Here is a 14,786-nt window from a genome sequence, read left to right on the forward strand (position 1 = left end):
GGCTGGTACTGTTCAACAGAAGTCAAGTTACCTGGGAGCCTGCTCTGTGAGAAACTGTGTAAATCTACACAAAAATTGTGCTGTGCATCCTGTACGCCCTGCCCAGTGATGTAGTCAGGCATCGGGCGGTAAGAATTGGTAGATTTCCTTTAATGAAGTGCCTGTGAAAGCGCCAGGCAGTGCGTCAGGTGGGTTAAATTCACTCTATGCAGAGTCTCTCCCTCCCCTTCCAAACTTTATATTTAGAGGTCAAACAAACTTTGGCAGCCCGGTCGGGCCCGTCTCCACAGAGGTGTCGCGAATGCCGCCGTGGGCCAAGGAACGTGGGCAAGTACAGGATTATCCCTGCGGCGGCGGTGACTGCCCTGGGATGAAAGGACCCGCGTGTTCACGCGGTTTCACCCGGGCGGGAGGGCCTGTCCCCGGCTCCGGGATTCCGTGGCCAGCGGCTGGCTCGGGGGCAGGCGCTCCCCGGCTCCTTCTCCGCCGCGGCTGCGCCTCCTGCCCCGGCGGCCGCCGCTCCCGCCCGGCCCCGCCCGCGCGGCCCTCCGCGCTGCCGGAGCGTCAGCGGGAATTTCCAGCCAGGAAGTGCGGCGGGCCGGGGGCAGGGGCGGAGGCTGCGCAGGCCGGTGCCGGGCGGGTGCCCTCGCCGGTGGGGCGGGCGGGAGGGAAGGAGAGGGAAAGTCCGCGCGGAGCCGGGAGGCGGCACGCCGCGTTACATGGCGCGGCGCTGAGGGACCGCCGGCGGCACAGCGCGACGAGGAGGAGGCGCCGCCAGCTCTGCCCCGGTGAGCCCCAGGCGGCCGGCCCCTGGCCCGCCGCTCGCTGCCTTCTTTCTCCCCTGTCTCCCGTCCTCACCGCGGCGCCCGCCTGGCTGCGCTCCCTCCGTCCCGCATGAGCGGGGCGGGAGCCGGCATTTCGCTGGGCTGGGCTGGGCAGGGCAGCCCCCGGAGCTCCGGTGTGCCGCGGGAGGCTGTGCCCGGTCCAGCCCCGCGCCTGTGCCCTCGGCTCCGGCAGGGATTGCCGCGGCTGTCGCCTGCAGCCAGCCCGGGGAGCGGGCGGGATGCCGGCTGTGCTGCCGCTGTGTTACCGGGGTCTTCCTGGCCAGGGAAGGGGTGTCCCTGACAGCAAAGCGGACGAGATTTGCAAGCCCAGCTTCTGGCGCTCGCACAGCGGGTGCTCGTAGGCAAAGGAGGTGCTGCTTTTGTCGCTTTTGGTTTCGAAGGTGACACACGTACGTGCTGAGCCTGGGACGCGGCCAGGGCAGGGTATGGTCGCCGGCCGGGCTTGGCAGTGCGGGTGGTCACCACGAAAACGCGGGTTGGTACCGGCAGCTCTGGGTGACCTCGTCCTGGGTGCTGCCCCAGAGTGCCGCAGACTGTGTTAAAAGGTACGAAATAGTGAGGGTTTAAAGGTAATTTAGTTGCAAGTGGTGAAACCGAAAAGTTCTCGTCGCAGCGGGGAGTATTACTGCGCTGATTTCTCGGTTACATTTGACCTTGAAACCCAAGAACATCGAACTTCTCATCTTCACAATTTTTTTTTTTTCATCTTTTGGTGCTTTCTGCTTTGATGGTAACTTTGGTGAAGGAGCGCTATTGACTTATTTTACGTGAATGTGAATCGGAGTATTGTTTCTGTGACATGAGGTATGTGCTCTTGGGCCATTATCATCATGGGTACTGCTGCGTATTTTCAAAATAAGTAAATCTCAGTGCCTGTGAGCATTTAGAGAATAAGACTTTGGAGGCAAGGGATCATCTGCTGCATTTCAACTTCCTGTCTTAAAACGCTCAAAATCTTTGCTTAAGAATAATGTTTTAAAGGACATACAGATTATTGTTATAATGATTTTTTAAGGGTTTTAAAGTGCTCGTTATATTTGGCATGTTTTGTGCTTCAGAAGTCCTCTTTTCACTTATTCTGTCCACAGAGAAAAGTGGACGAATTCTTTGCTCTATCGCCTTGTGCCTTACATGCTGCAGGGTGCTGCCACCAGCGCTGTCAAGCTTGCAGAACAGGGTTGAAAATAGAGCACTTCGATTTTATTGACATCTGGAGTCTCTCTGCTATGTACTGTGTAGTATCAACTTTTGAAATAGTATTTCAGTCAAAGCATTTGTGTTCTTTCATGAAAGAAAGTAGCTGCCCGTTCTAGGAAAGCGTTAACCAAGACGTCATTCTAAGATAGCATCCTGTCTGCAATGTTTTGTAATCTACAGAAATGACTACAGTTTATGAGAAAATGAAAGAGAAAAAAGTAGCCTGCAACCATCCAGAAACAGATGCTCTGTTCCGTAATTTTCCCTGGCCCGAGGATTTAACTAAGTTACGCTGAAATACTGTTGTCAGGATGTACCACAGAGTGTGGAGATTTCAGGGAATCATCTCAGGGCTGAAATCTGTATAAGATATGTTGAAGAACTTAATTTGAAATACGAAACAGAAGGGAAAAAGCTTTTTTTCGTTCCACCCTTTGTCCCCTTTATAAAGAAATGTCAGTCAGTGGCAGAGTCATCAAAAAATGTAGTTATTTTCTCTTGCAAGATATGAATACATTTTGAGTTAAGATTATAAACGAGAACAGTTTTATATCACTTTGCATTGTGTTGTGTGTTTCTAAAAAACAGTGTTGTAACAGATTGACTTCCTATCTGTATTCACTTTGTTCCAGCAACACCTTGGTAATGTTTTTGTAGTATTTATTTTTAAATCAGAAGAGTTTGCTGGATAAAAAGGCTGGGACAGAGTAAAGGAGTAAGAGGGAGAGAGGGTGATGTTTCATTTATGTGCACATTTGAAGATTTCCTGCTTCATTTGTTGAAAAATAGCAGTTCTGGTTGTTTCTCTGTTACAGTGTATTTTATTTTTGAAAATTAATTTAAATAATAAATGTAAGTTTAAAATAAAATTTTACTTCCAAAAATTCAATAATAAATTTAATTTACTTTTTCCTTGAGGTGGCATTATGTGACTTCAATAATAGATACCTACAAATAAATAGTATTGACATAAATTTGCTAATTAATAGATTTTTGAGTTTCTTTTTCATTGCTGCCTTTTCCAAAATCTTCCCTTGCCACTTTCTCATGAATACATGCAAACTCCAGAAATACGTTCAGTTAGGGATTCATATTATTATGGATATTGCTGACTCTGGAAGGACAGGAACTAAGTTCGAAGGCCTGTGAATCTTTACTACCAAAGGTGCTTGTAATGCAAAGTAGATGTTCATTTTTGAAGTTGCAAAGATACAGTGAAAGACAATATATCTTTTACTGACTTACAGTTGGCTTTTTGATGTAGCTAGTGTTGAGAAAATTCACCTGTGGTCTTCAGAGATGCTGGTCAATTCTCCTGTGTTTTCATAGATTGCTTCAAACAGTGCTTGCTAAAATACTTTCACCTTTCAGTGCTGTGTGTGTTTGCCAACTCTAAGTTCAAAAGTATCAGTCATAAAGAAAGTTGTTACTTGTTTATGTAAGCAACTAATGAAAACTCTACAGTTAGTTAAAAATCCTTCCTTTCAACATACTGATAGCTTTCTTTTGGTTCTCTGACAAAATAACACAGCTATTATAAAACAAAGAGAAGATAATGAATGTTTCAGGCAGGTAATGAAAAAAGCAATTCCTGGGTTTGGTCACTTTTAGCTCTGACAGAAGTATTTTAGAAGGGGAAGTTGTTATTTGGTGTCCTTTAAATAAGCTGTGAACCTTTTATGAAGTTCTGTGTTGATAAGATCGTAATTATGGTTGTCATTAACTGTGCCCTTAGGTCAGTCAGGCACTAAGTTTGCATCTAACTTTGAGCATAGAAATAATTTGGCGAATCTTCTTCAGCGCTTTCATTTGAACATGTATTTTGACGAAGCACTGTTGACAGTTTCAAAAGTAAGGCCTTAAAAGATGTTTCAAGTTATTGTGGTCTCAAGGTAAAATCCTTTGTTTAGCACTTAGGTGAAGCTGACAGATCATGTGCAGGGAGGAAGCTTCTGCTGCTACTCCAAGTATTATTTTCCCCTTTCAGCTCCTGTGTTCTTTTGAAAAGCAGTGGCAGATAGATAGATAGACAGACAGACAGACAGACTTTTTTCCCCCTCTTCATTTAAAATACTAAACTGATATACCCCCATGTTTCATTGTGTACTCCAAGCAAACTGTCAACAGGTCAAGAGAAAAGTAGGTCTGAGTTGTGTGGTTTGGGTTTGTTTGGGGTTTTTTTGGCTTGGGTTTGGCTTTATTTTTTTGTTTCTTCTAGAGGTCATGTTTCCATCGGCTTAGACTCGGGCAGATTTTAGCGCACAAAGTATAAACAAAGGAAGCAGGTGGGTTTTTGGTCTTATTAGTTTGATCCAAGTGAGTTTTGTCGTGTCATAGGTTACCGTACAACACTGAGACTGCAGGAGTTTTGCAATTTCTTTGGAAAAAGCAAAAAACTCAACCTTAGTTACCCACTCTGCATCTATAGATTTGAAAACTGGGTATAACTGTGATTGTGCTGGACTCAGCTCTACCTGTTTGGTTCCTCTTACTGGTGCTATTTAAGCAGTTGATTCTGTCACATTACGATTGCAGTGGCTGTTCAGAACCAAAAGGACGCTGAGAATCCATAAGTTCACATTTGTGATGGCAGTGGTAACAGCCCTGGCTATTTTCTGCTCATTGAGTGTGGGACTGTGTCTTCAGTAGGAGCCCAGAGCCTGTGAGACTGTACCTGGTGAGGCAGCAAACCTTGTGTGAGCTGAACTTCTGCAGCTGTGGGTTACATGTTGCTTGGCTTCTCAGAAACACTGTTCTTCCCGTGCCCCCTCTACCCCTGCCAAAAGGAAAAAAAAATAGGGACAGGTTTGCAGCCTAATATTAATGATTCATTACACTTCAGGCTTATTAAATGGGTGTGTATGGCTTCTTAAGTTAAAATTTGACTTTGATGAACAACTTTTATAGGAGCTAGAGCTATTTGCAAAGAACATTCAGTGATTGATCTTAATCTGGAGGAAAAAGTAACAGCATTTTAACATTATATTCAGGAGTTCAAGTAACATTAGCACCCCACATGGCTAAAATACAATGTAGTTACTACAGCTGTTTTTCTGTGTTCAACCTCAGTATTTTTACATCCACTTAGCATTATACATGTACCAGAATATGTTTGCCATATATTTGAATACTGTTTATTCCTTTGGTTTAAGTTGCTTTGAATGTGTTTTAACAAAAACATTCTAACTTTATTCCAACAATATAATGGAAAAACAGTTTGTATGTTTATGGCATTTTAGTATTTCTTCTTGACATATTAGTTCACTACTTTGATACTTGGGAAAGGAATAAAACAAAAATTCTGTTTGCAAACATAGCTAATAAAATATCTTTTAGGTAGTCCAGTTTTCTTTGACAAGGAAATTTTCTTACACTGATTTTTTTTTTCTTCAGATTTAGTTGTTACATGCTATAATAAATTTGGTTCTAGGTTTCATAAAATAATTATGCACCTAACAATTCGGATTTAGAACACCACACTTGTGAAATCTCAAGTACTTGTGATGGATTTAATTTCCAAAATATTCTGTATTTTTTATACTGTTGTAAAGTAATGCACCTGCTCATGACTGAAAATACTTGAAAATTTTAACTTCAGCAATTAAAAAAATTCAAAAATACCTAAACACAACTGCCAGGTCCCACCCAACAGGAAATAATAAGCAGGCTTAATTAGTCACAAGAGGAGGCAATTTGAGTTGTTATATTAGAAAAACAAACAGTGTCATTTAGGGTTGTGTAGTGTTATTGCAGCTGCAACAGTGTGTGGATGACAAAAACTCTGCAGAGGAAATTAGAAGCTTTGATCATAATGTCTCTCTGTACAAACATTTTTGCACTTGTATATGAGAAATTGCACTCAAATCTTTATTGAGAGATTACACGTCTTTGAATTACCAGAAGGAATGTTAAAAATACAACTTCCTTATGCCACTTTTGTGAAAATTGAGTGTTGTTTCCTTAAAACAGCTCCCTACACCCCCAGGTATTGGAGTCATAGCTGGGAGAAGAAATAGTAGTAAACATTTTGACATTTAAAGGCAAATTTCAAATCTATTTCATTACTGACTTGAATCCCTTCAAAATAACATAATAAATGTGGCTTTGTGTCAACATGAGCAAGTTAACAATAATTTCTTCTGTTTGTGAACATATTTTTCTTTAGTATTTGTCTTGAAGACATTTATGCCAATATTGTGGGTGAAAATGTGCATGATGTTCCCTTAATATTTGAGTTCTGTTTACTTTGTATAATACAGAATACATTAGCTGTTCATCATCTTTATTTTGAATTCAGAGTTTTGTGCTCTGGAGCTGTACTTCTGGAACTCTGGGCAGAATAACTGGGTTCCAAGGGAAATGAAGAGCTGGTTGAAATGCAGAGGTGGCCAGAAGCAAGGTGAAAAGGCTGTGCAGGGAAAGGGGTGGCAGCATCCTGACTTCGAAGGGACTGCAGTGGTGAAAGGTTGAAACTGAACAGCGCTGATCTATCTCTGCTTTGTCAGAGCAGATCCTGCTCTGGCCTCCAGCCAAAATCATCTCAGCAGCTCTTGTCCTCCTGCCAGCCCTGACCCAGCAACCCAAAGAGTCTATTGCACAATACCTTTTCCCAGCATCTCTGTTTGGGAAATGCAAATCTCTGAAACAATTGTCTCTATACAGATACAGATTATGTTTTGCAAAGGGTGGAAGACTGAGGCTCAAGAATGGATAGTTGCCACTTAAAGTTAAGGAAGCAACAGCAGGTAAAACACATTATCCTGTCTGTACAATACAACACTTACTGTTTCTACCTCAGTACTTCAGAGTTGCTACAGGAATTCTGAAAATTTGGTGCTATTCCTAAAAATATAGTTCTCTGTAATGAGATCATACACCACACTTCATAGCCCTGATGTAGTAAAAATATACTTACAATATATGGAAGAGACACATCTTTGCTTCATTTTCATCCTTATTCCTCTCTATTTTTAGTAAGCAAAATAAACAGGCTAAGAGCATAACCACACTGAATTTAATTAATTTCATTCGGTGTCCTGTTAAAGAAGTTTATTTTTAACAGGTAAATTCCAGTCAAAGCCAGGCTAAAGAGAAAAAGCACTCTACTAGGAAACTTTCAGGAAGAGTTTTTCTTTCAGTTTATCAAGTCAGTTGAGGTGTAGTAGTTGAGTTTCCTATTGTGAGGCTTGCATTCTGAATCCCAGCCTTGAAAGGTGAGAACAGGATGATGTAAAACATGTCATGAACTAAGAGGTGGTTTAAATAAATTTCCTTGTGGAAGAACATCCATCATACTAATTTCAGTTCTCAAGTGCAATGAACTGGGTGATAAAGATCATGTTTGCCTGTAGAAAGGGAGAAGTCCCATTCCAAGTTTGTAGGGATTGGATTGGATACTGGTGTCAAAGAGAACAAGGGTTCACCTCATGCTTAAAATTCAGGCTGGAAAGTTGAAGAGAAGTAAAGGGAAGGATCTGTACCCTTGAAAAATCAGGGCGGCTGAAAACAGTTGGATAGGAAAATTTGGTTTTTAAAAGGTAAACAGACACAGTGAATGTGGGAGAATAACAGGGAAGAGCTCTGAAATCAAATGATTGAGATAAGAGAAATGAGAATTCTTGTTCGTGGATTACAGCATTCCTACATTAATTATGTTGTTTTCATTTTAAATGGCTGCTCCTTTTGAAGCTTTAGAACAAATACTTAGAATACAATAAATCATGTTCTTCCAGCTGTGCCACTCGTACCTTGTATCATTTGGTTATTAAGGAGGAGCAGTGGTGCAAAGTACCTGCCATTAGGTTTGCTTGGTTGTTTGGTGCAACAGTCATCTCGTGGATATGTATACATGACTTCCTAGGATTTTTCTTTTTCTATTTAAACCGTTTTCACAATGGCAATTGACCTGCTGTGAAGGGAAAGGAATATGTATGCACATGCACACACATCCCACACTTATTCTCAGAAGGTATAGTTGTGTGGGTTTTTGGGCAAGTTTAGCTGGATTTTATGTTTTTCTGTTGCACTAGGAGCTAAATGAGGTTTCTTCACGGACCTTTGAATTTTCACACTTATAAATACTGTGAATTGAAATGTCTAGCTTCCTGTGCCCCATTATCTGAAAAACTTCAGATGATCTCCAGGGTGGAGACTGCTGTGGTTAATTGTGGTCTGCAGGTGTTGGGGTATTTTTTTATTGTAGATTCTAGTTTGCAGTACAATTTGTGGGAATTGGAGGAATATTCAGGAAGCAGGCATCTATAATAACATGAACTTCCACAAAGCAATTTTATTCCAGTCATCTTCAAATGAGAGAGGTGGCAATCTCTGACCCATAATACAGCTCATGTAATGAGAGAATGAACGAAGCTGCTTGAAGTAGATGCTAATCTTACCACCTGATGCAAATGCGAAAGGTGCTTAGAAACTGGAGCAGTAAGGGAAGAGGCCAATTAGAGGTCACACAGGTAGTGCTAGGGTCTATTTTTCTGTGTCTTTCTGGGGTTTTGATCATGTGACTCTGTGGATTTGCATCAATTTTCATGTAAGAGGAAGTGTACAGATTTGTGAACTTTATAAATCCTAAGGACACAAGTGGTTATTTGAAGGTAGGGCTCCCAGAACACTTTTGTTATCTGTTTGGCTTTGGAGAGGACAAAACATAGTGGAACTGTCATTTAGAAGGTTTTCAGTGTTTCATAGTGTTTTCAGTCATGTAGAAGGGTTATTTTAAACAGCTGGGTTAATCTTTGTCTAGGCCCTGATAAGGCAATTAAGTGTGAGTTTACATACACAAAGGTGTATGTTTGCACATCTAAATTATAATCTGTTCATAATAAACTGGCTTAACGTTCAGGCCAGAGAAATGTCTGTAACCCCTCCCTCAGCAGTGCAGCTGATGTGAACATGAAAGATCTCAAGTAAGAGGCATCTGCCTTTATGATGTGAGAGAGGTTGTGTTTGGTACCTGCTTAGGCACTCATTGGTACTTACCTACAGATGACTGGGTGCTATGTCAGTAGTTAGCTTGCTGCTTCCAAGGGTCATGTTCATGGAATAATGGAGTAGTTTGGGTTGGAAGGGACCTCAAAGATCATCTAGTCCCAACATTCCCTGGGTGGAGACATCTTCCGCTACCATAAGTTTTCCAAATTGCTCCAAGCCCCATCCAACCTGACACTTCCAGGCATATGGCAGCCACAGCTTCTCTGGACAACCTGTTCTGGTGCCTTGCCACCCTCACAATGAAGAATTTCTTCCTTATATCTGATCTAATCCCACCCTTTGTCAGTTTAAAGTCATTCCCCTCATCCTGGTGAAAAGTCCCTCTCCAGCTTTCCTAGAGGCCCTCCTCAGGTACTGGAAGGTGCTTTCATGTTTCCCTGAAGCCTTTTCTTCTCCAGGCTGAACAGCCCCAGCTCTCCCAGCCTGTCTGCAGAGGAGAGGTGCTCCAGCACTCTGAGAGTCTTCATGGCCTCCTCTGGACTTACTCCAGCAGGTCCATGTGTTCCTGGTGCTGAAGAGCCCAGAGCTGAATGTAGCACTGCAGAGGGAACATCTTTAAAGGCTGCTGTTTTAGTGTCATGATGTTGTTCACTGCATCAGCCAAAAAGCCCAAAATTACTGTTTTCAAAAGTTGAAACTGAAGGACTGATTTGGATGGACATAGGTTTGGGGTTTTTTTCCTAAATGGGTTCTAATTTTTACACCAAAATACTCTAAATGAAAAGTTTTCAGAAGTAATGCCTCTGCGCTATTTTTCCACTTTGTTGGAAAGTCATGTATTGTAGAAGTGTAGGTGTGACCAGAAGTGCGGCAGGTGTGAGGACACTGCCCCCAGAGTTCTGCTGGAGGGAGAGGGGCGCAGCCTAAGGAGCTAGAATAGGGCAAAGAGAATAGAACCTACTTTTACATTTATCCCGTGGCTTATAGAAGAAGCTGTGAGATGCTTTGTTTGAAAGTTTGGCAAAGTATATATATATATATATATAGCAAACAGGCAAGTGGGCAGGTGCCATTCATGTTAGCTCCTCAGAATATTTTATTTTTCTGAACAAGCATGTTTACCATGTCATCTGGAAACTTCAAGTTTTTGGAACAAAATTTTGCATATGTGACTGATGAAATTTTAAGTATTTAAATATGGATTTTTAGGACTAGTTTTTATTCTATTTATGCAGAAGAAACCTGGCATTTGCACTCACAGTTACCTAATCAGAGTGTAAAAAGAGGGTGGGTATTTTCTGACACTTTGTAAAAAAAAGCTGGCTGTTGGGGTCTTCAGATTGCTTTATGTAATATCTACCTTTCAGTAAGAAGTGTTTGACAAAAAATCTTACAAGTTATTTCAGTGATTTAAGTAACTTGTCCGTTGGTGATAATGTTATTTATATTTTTCTATGGAGCAGAAGGCAAATAAAAACATCTTAGTAAATTTCGTTGTATCCTGAAGGTTTTATCATACTTTGTAAGTTGACTTTTTCCATAAAGATGAATAATAACAATGGCAAATAGTTGATGAAAATAATGCTTTGTGGAATGTGCCTATGAGCTAATGTGATTGATTGGTGTTTTTTTATCTTGCTGAAATCCTGTTGTATTAGGTGATGAAGTACAGCATGGGTGACATTGGCTGCTTGTTATATCTGTTATTAATTTTTGACTGAAATCTTATTATCAGTTATTTGATATTTGAACAAATACTACAAATAAATATTGCCCTGTAAATATTTCTAAAATCGATTTACAGTCAGGTGGGTACTTTTATTTTCTAGGCTAAAAAGCAGTTGTACCCACATAAACATCTTTTTCATTGATGTCATCTGTGTATTAAGTGTCCATTTTATTTTTATTTACATTTTCTGCTTTGTGGGGAATGGGTTACTTTTGTCTTTGGAGATTGTTAACAAGCAGAGTTGAGCCTCCATCAAGGTGAAATACCCAAGTATTCCAATTTTCCTTTTGATAATTGCCTTTCTAGTTCCTGTAGGAGGTACATGGTGACTCAGTTCTTCTTTGATGACTTACTGATCTCTTGCACCTCTCTTTGGTAGTGCAAGAGGTTTTCACAGTTCTCTTGGCTGGAAAACATGGCTCGTGTTCACTGTGGTGGAATATGAGGGCCAGTGACCTGTTTCTGTCTTCTGTTAGTTATTAACCTTGTTTAGTGTCTGTTGAATGCCGACATGACTCTCTTGAAGTAGTCTGACTGTTATTTTCAGATACTCCCTTGGAGAGCCTTATTTAGTGAGCTCAGCATAGGTGAGCTCACTAATATTTTCTAACAGACCTAATACTAATATTTTCTAACAGACCTAATAAATTCCTCAGAAAATTCACAGGTTCTGCTACTGGCCCTCTACTGGTCCCAGTAAAACTAACCAAGCTAAACTTTTCCAGTGTCTAGAATTCACATGTAGACCTGTGAGAAAGAGTTGTGATGGATGCTGTGCATCCATAATTGTCATTGTCAGCACAGAGTTGTGTGTGCTAAGCACTTGTGAAACTCTGGAAATAAAAGTGTCCAAAATTAGTCAATAATAGATTCCTGGGTTTATTTTTTTTTAATACTGTCTGTTCTTTCTTGGGTATCTTCATTTGCATTTATTAATACTTCATAAGAAAACTGTTAGAGTTCATTCATTAATGCTCATATGGTGATTTTATTGTGTACAAATGAAGAGTTCTGCTATTTCTATGGTAATGATGTTGCCTAAAATGTAATGGCAGAATAGACAGAGCAAAGACAGAAACAATTCCTGATTTTAAGAAATTTTGACTTCTGGACTTTGACTGTAATTTTAAATTTCTTGGCAATAGGCAATGGAAAATCCTAGCTCTAGCCTATCTTGTCCTTGCATTGCCCCTTCCAAATAATGAGGAATTTTAGAAGTATTTTAGAAATCATTAATGTAATAATTTTAGTAACCATTAATCAAATTGGGTAAAATAAAAAGTGTCTGAGATTGGGCTTGTAACTCTGAATGCTTTCCAGGCTTCTCTATTGTTCTACATTGGAAAAAATGGGAGTTCTAATCATGTTTTTGTGTTTCAGGACTTAAAATGGCAGCAGAAGATTCCTATATTATGGGAGTAAATGATCCCCAAGTAAGTGAATTTCCGTGTTTTCAGTATCCCCTTATCCTCTCCTAGCTGTCTGTTTAGGCCTTCTCTCATATTGTCTTGTCATTTCCTAGACTTAATATGGACATGGAAAATCATTCTGCATTGGCAGAAATCAGGGCTTTTTTCCCTAAGCTGGTTTTTATGTGACCTGTAAAGTGCTTTTACTGGTTAAATGGCTGAAATGGGAAGGAAATCTAGGTCTGCTGAATTAAGCAGTTGAAAAAAAAACTTATTTTTATGCCCTGCATGCCTGTGACACTTGCTCTGGAATTTCTTCTGTGATAGACATTGGAGTATTACTGAAAATAAAACCCCTTATATCCTAAAAGGCCCTTTTGTGTAAATTTTTGTGATGTTGACATTGACAGTGATGACTAAAACGTTCCTTCACTCACACAGATCCACAGGCCTAGCTCTTCAGAAGCTCTTCCTGATCTTCTTAGATCATTCCATAAATTACTTGAATTTATTTTTCCATTATTACTTGAATTACTGTGAGAATGGTTTGTGGGTGAAAAGTTTTAAGTGAAGAACAGGTCATTTCTATGACCTTAATTTTCAAAAAGCAGCTATTTTCTCCTTTATGCTTGCTCCACTTTGGAAAAAGATAGATTTATACCTGGCAACACCTTACAGTGAGTTAAGACATACAGAGTTAAAAAAAAAAAAAACAAAACCACTCTTGCATTAGAGCTTTTAAATATACATAATGAATGTAGTCTGGGGGGATTTAATCAGAGAAGTGGAAATGAAAACTCACAGGTTCTTGGCAAGACCTTGGGCAAGACATCTAGGGTTAGATTTGCAGAATATACTGTATAAGCTTTTTAGGACTTTTAGTTGTTAGTGCAGGTAAGCAAAATGGGTGTTTAGAAACTGTGCTGAGGTTGGTGTGGTCTCGTGATTCTGGTAAAACTTGGGTCGGTGCTGTCAGCTCTGCTTGCAGTGCTGTTGCCAGCAAAAATAAAATAGCTATAAAATGTTTGTGTAATTCAACGAGGTGTTTGCAGTCTCAATATTTGCAAAGAACTTTAAAGTGCTTTGCTGATAGATGTTTTATGCAGCTGTGTATATATGTAATAATGAAGAGTATTTTCTTTCAATATAGATGTTTGCAGTGGATCAGTTCATGGGAATGAATGCTTTATTTAACAGTACCAATTACATCACTGCAGACTTACCACTACGAACAGGTAGGAACCCTTACTATTTGGTGGTGCCATTGTCCTGCTGATTCTTCCTGTTTGTTTTCTTTTGAGGAGTTCTTTTCAGAGCCTTTTTTGTTTACCAACTTGTGTGTCATAATAGTAGATTGCAAGTTGTCAACTTGTTTTTTTATTACATCTTTTTGCATCTTTCTTCCCCTCATGAAACTTTCAGCAGTGAGACAAATCAGGTTTTCTTGTGGCTTGTACAGAAACTGAAAGTTTCAGCAGTTTCCCAGGTGAAACCAGGACAGTGACCAAAGAGCTTTGAGTGACCCAATTTTATAAATTTCTTTGTTGAGGCTTTTTTCTGAATTTGAACCTTCAGCAAGTTACGTGTTGCTGTTGCCAGTTTGCAGACTGCACCATGTGCTTTTTTCCTTTTGAATGCTGTTGCATTAGTTGTAGTAGTTCTTAAGGCTTGTTTTTCAGTAATAAAATGCAGAGAATATTAACTTCCTGTACCATTCAAATGTGTTTTTCCTTCTCAGTGACTTCTCTGTTTCCTGTGAAGTGGCAGTGTGGTATTAGAAGCACCTGACAATTTCCTGAACAATAACACTAGTTTGAAAGCTCAGACAAATTTTGCAACAAACCACTGAAAATAAGCAAATAGTATCTGCAAAGGTCTGATAAGCAGCTCTTACAGTATGCTTCCAGAGCAGTCAGAACAATTACAAGTCTTTTATAGCTCAGTCAGTATCAGCTGTTTGATTAAACTTGGTCTGGTTTTGCTTATTAAAATTCTTTATAAATATTACTTCTTGCATGAATTTGGAAAACTCTTTTCTCCTACTTAGTCTGTTAGAACAACTGACACAAAAGGAAGAAGGAAATAAATTTTAATTTAAAATTAGGAAATTTTTCTCAAAATATAGCTCCAGTATAGCTGTTCAAGTCTTTTACCATGACAGCCTTCTTTTGTTATCCGTTTGACTCTGTTGTAGTAGGATGTAGCTGGTGCCTTATGTATTGCAAATTACTTTCTCTGGTTGAAAGTGCAAACCACTTCTGATTGCAGTGTTTGATACACTTCACAGCAGTGAAGGTGTTAAGGGTAAAATGAAATAAGTGTTTAACGTTTTCCTTCACAGGTAAAATTCCATCCTAAAGCAACAATAAAGGCTGCTTATAGAATAAAAATTAAAGCAGGCTAACTGTTGTAGTGTTTTCTTGTTTTCTTAAAAGAGTAGTAGCAAGAAAGGATCAAAAGATAATTTTGTTTCAAGATAAAATGTTCTCATGAGGAAAGCTTGTGACAAATATGGAAAAACATCCAGCAAATGAATGTTGCAATCATTTGTTTACAGTGTATTTTTATTAAGGCAGATAAGATTATTCAGTAAGATTCATCTGTGTTGTATTAAAGGGCTTGTGCATTATAGACCAAGGGATTTTTTTCTCCCAGCTTATT

General features: G+C 40.0%; 1 protein-coding gene across 3 annotated transcripts in view; it reads left to right on the forward strand.

Moving 5' to 3' along the window:
* The first annotated feature begins 683 nt into the window (after positions 1–683).
* Positions 684–14,786, forward strand: part of NFKB1 (nuclear factor kappa B subunit 1) — a 57,721-nt gene continuing 43,618 nt past the window's right edge. For 2 of the 3 annotated variants that reach the window (XM_030947823.1, XM_030947826.1), the window contains exons 1-3: positions 684–788; positions 12,097–12,149; positions 13,276–13,360. In XM_030947823.1, the coding sequence (XP_030803683.1) occupies positions 12,105–12,149; positions 13,276–13,360 (130 nt within the window). In that variant the 5' untranslated portion in view covers positions 684–788; positions 12,097–12,104. Of the gene's footprint in view, positions 789–1,160; positions 1,391–12,096; positions 12,150–13,275; positions 13,361–14,786 lie in introns of those variants that run through there. The other variant, XM_030947825.1, reaches the window with a different exon arrangement.

Source organism: Camarhynchus parvulus, chromosome 4 (genome assembly GCF_901933205.1).
Source record: "Camarhynchus parvulus chromosome 4, STF_HiC, whole genome shotgun sequence".
Lineage (NCBI taxonomy): Eukaryota > Metazoa > Chordata > Aves > Passeriformes > Thraupidae > Camarhynchus > Camarhynchus parvulus.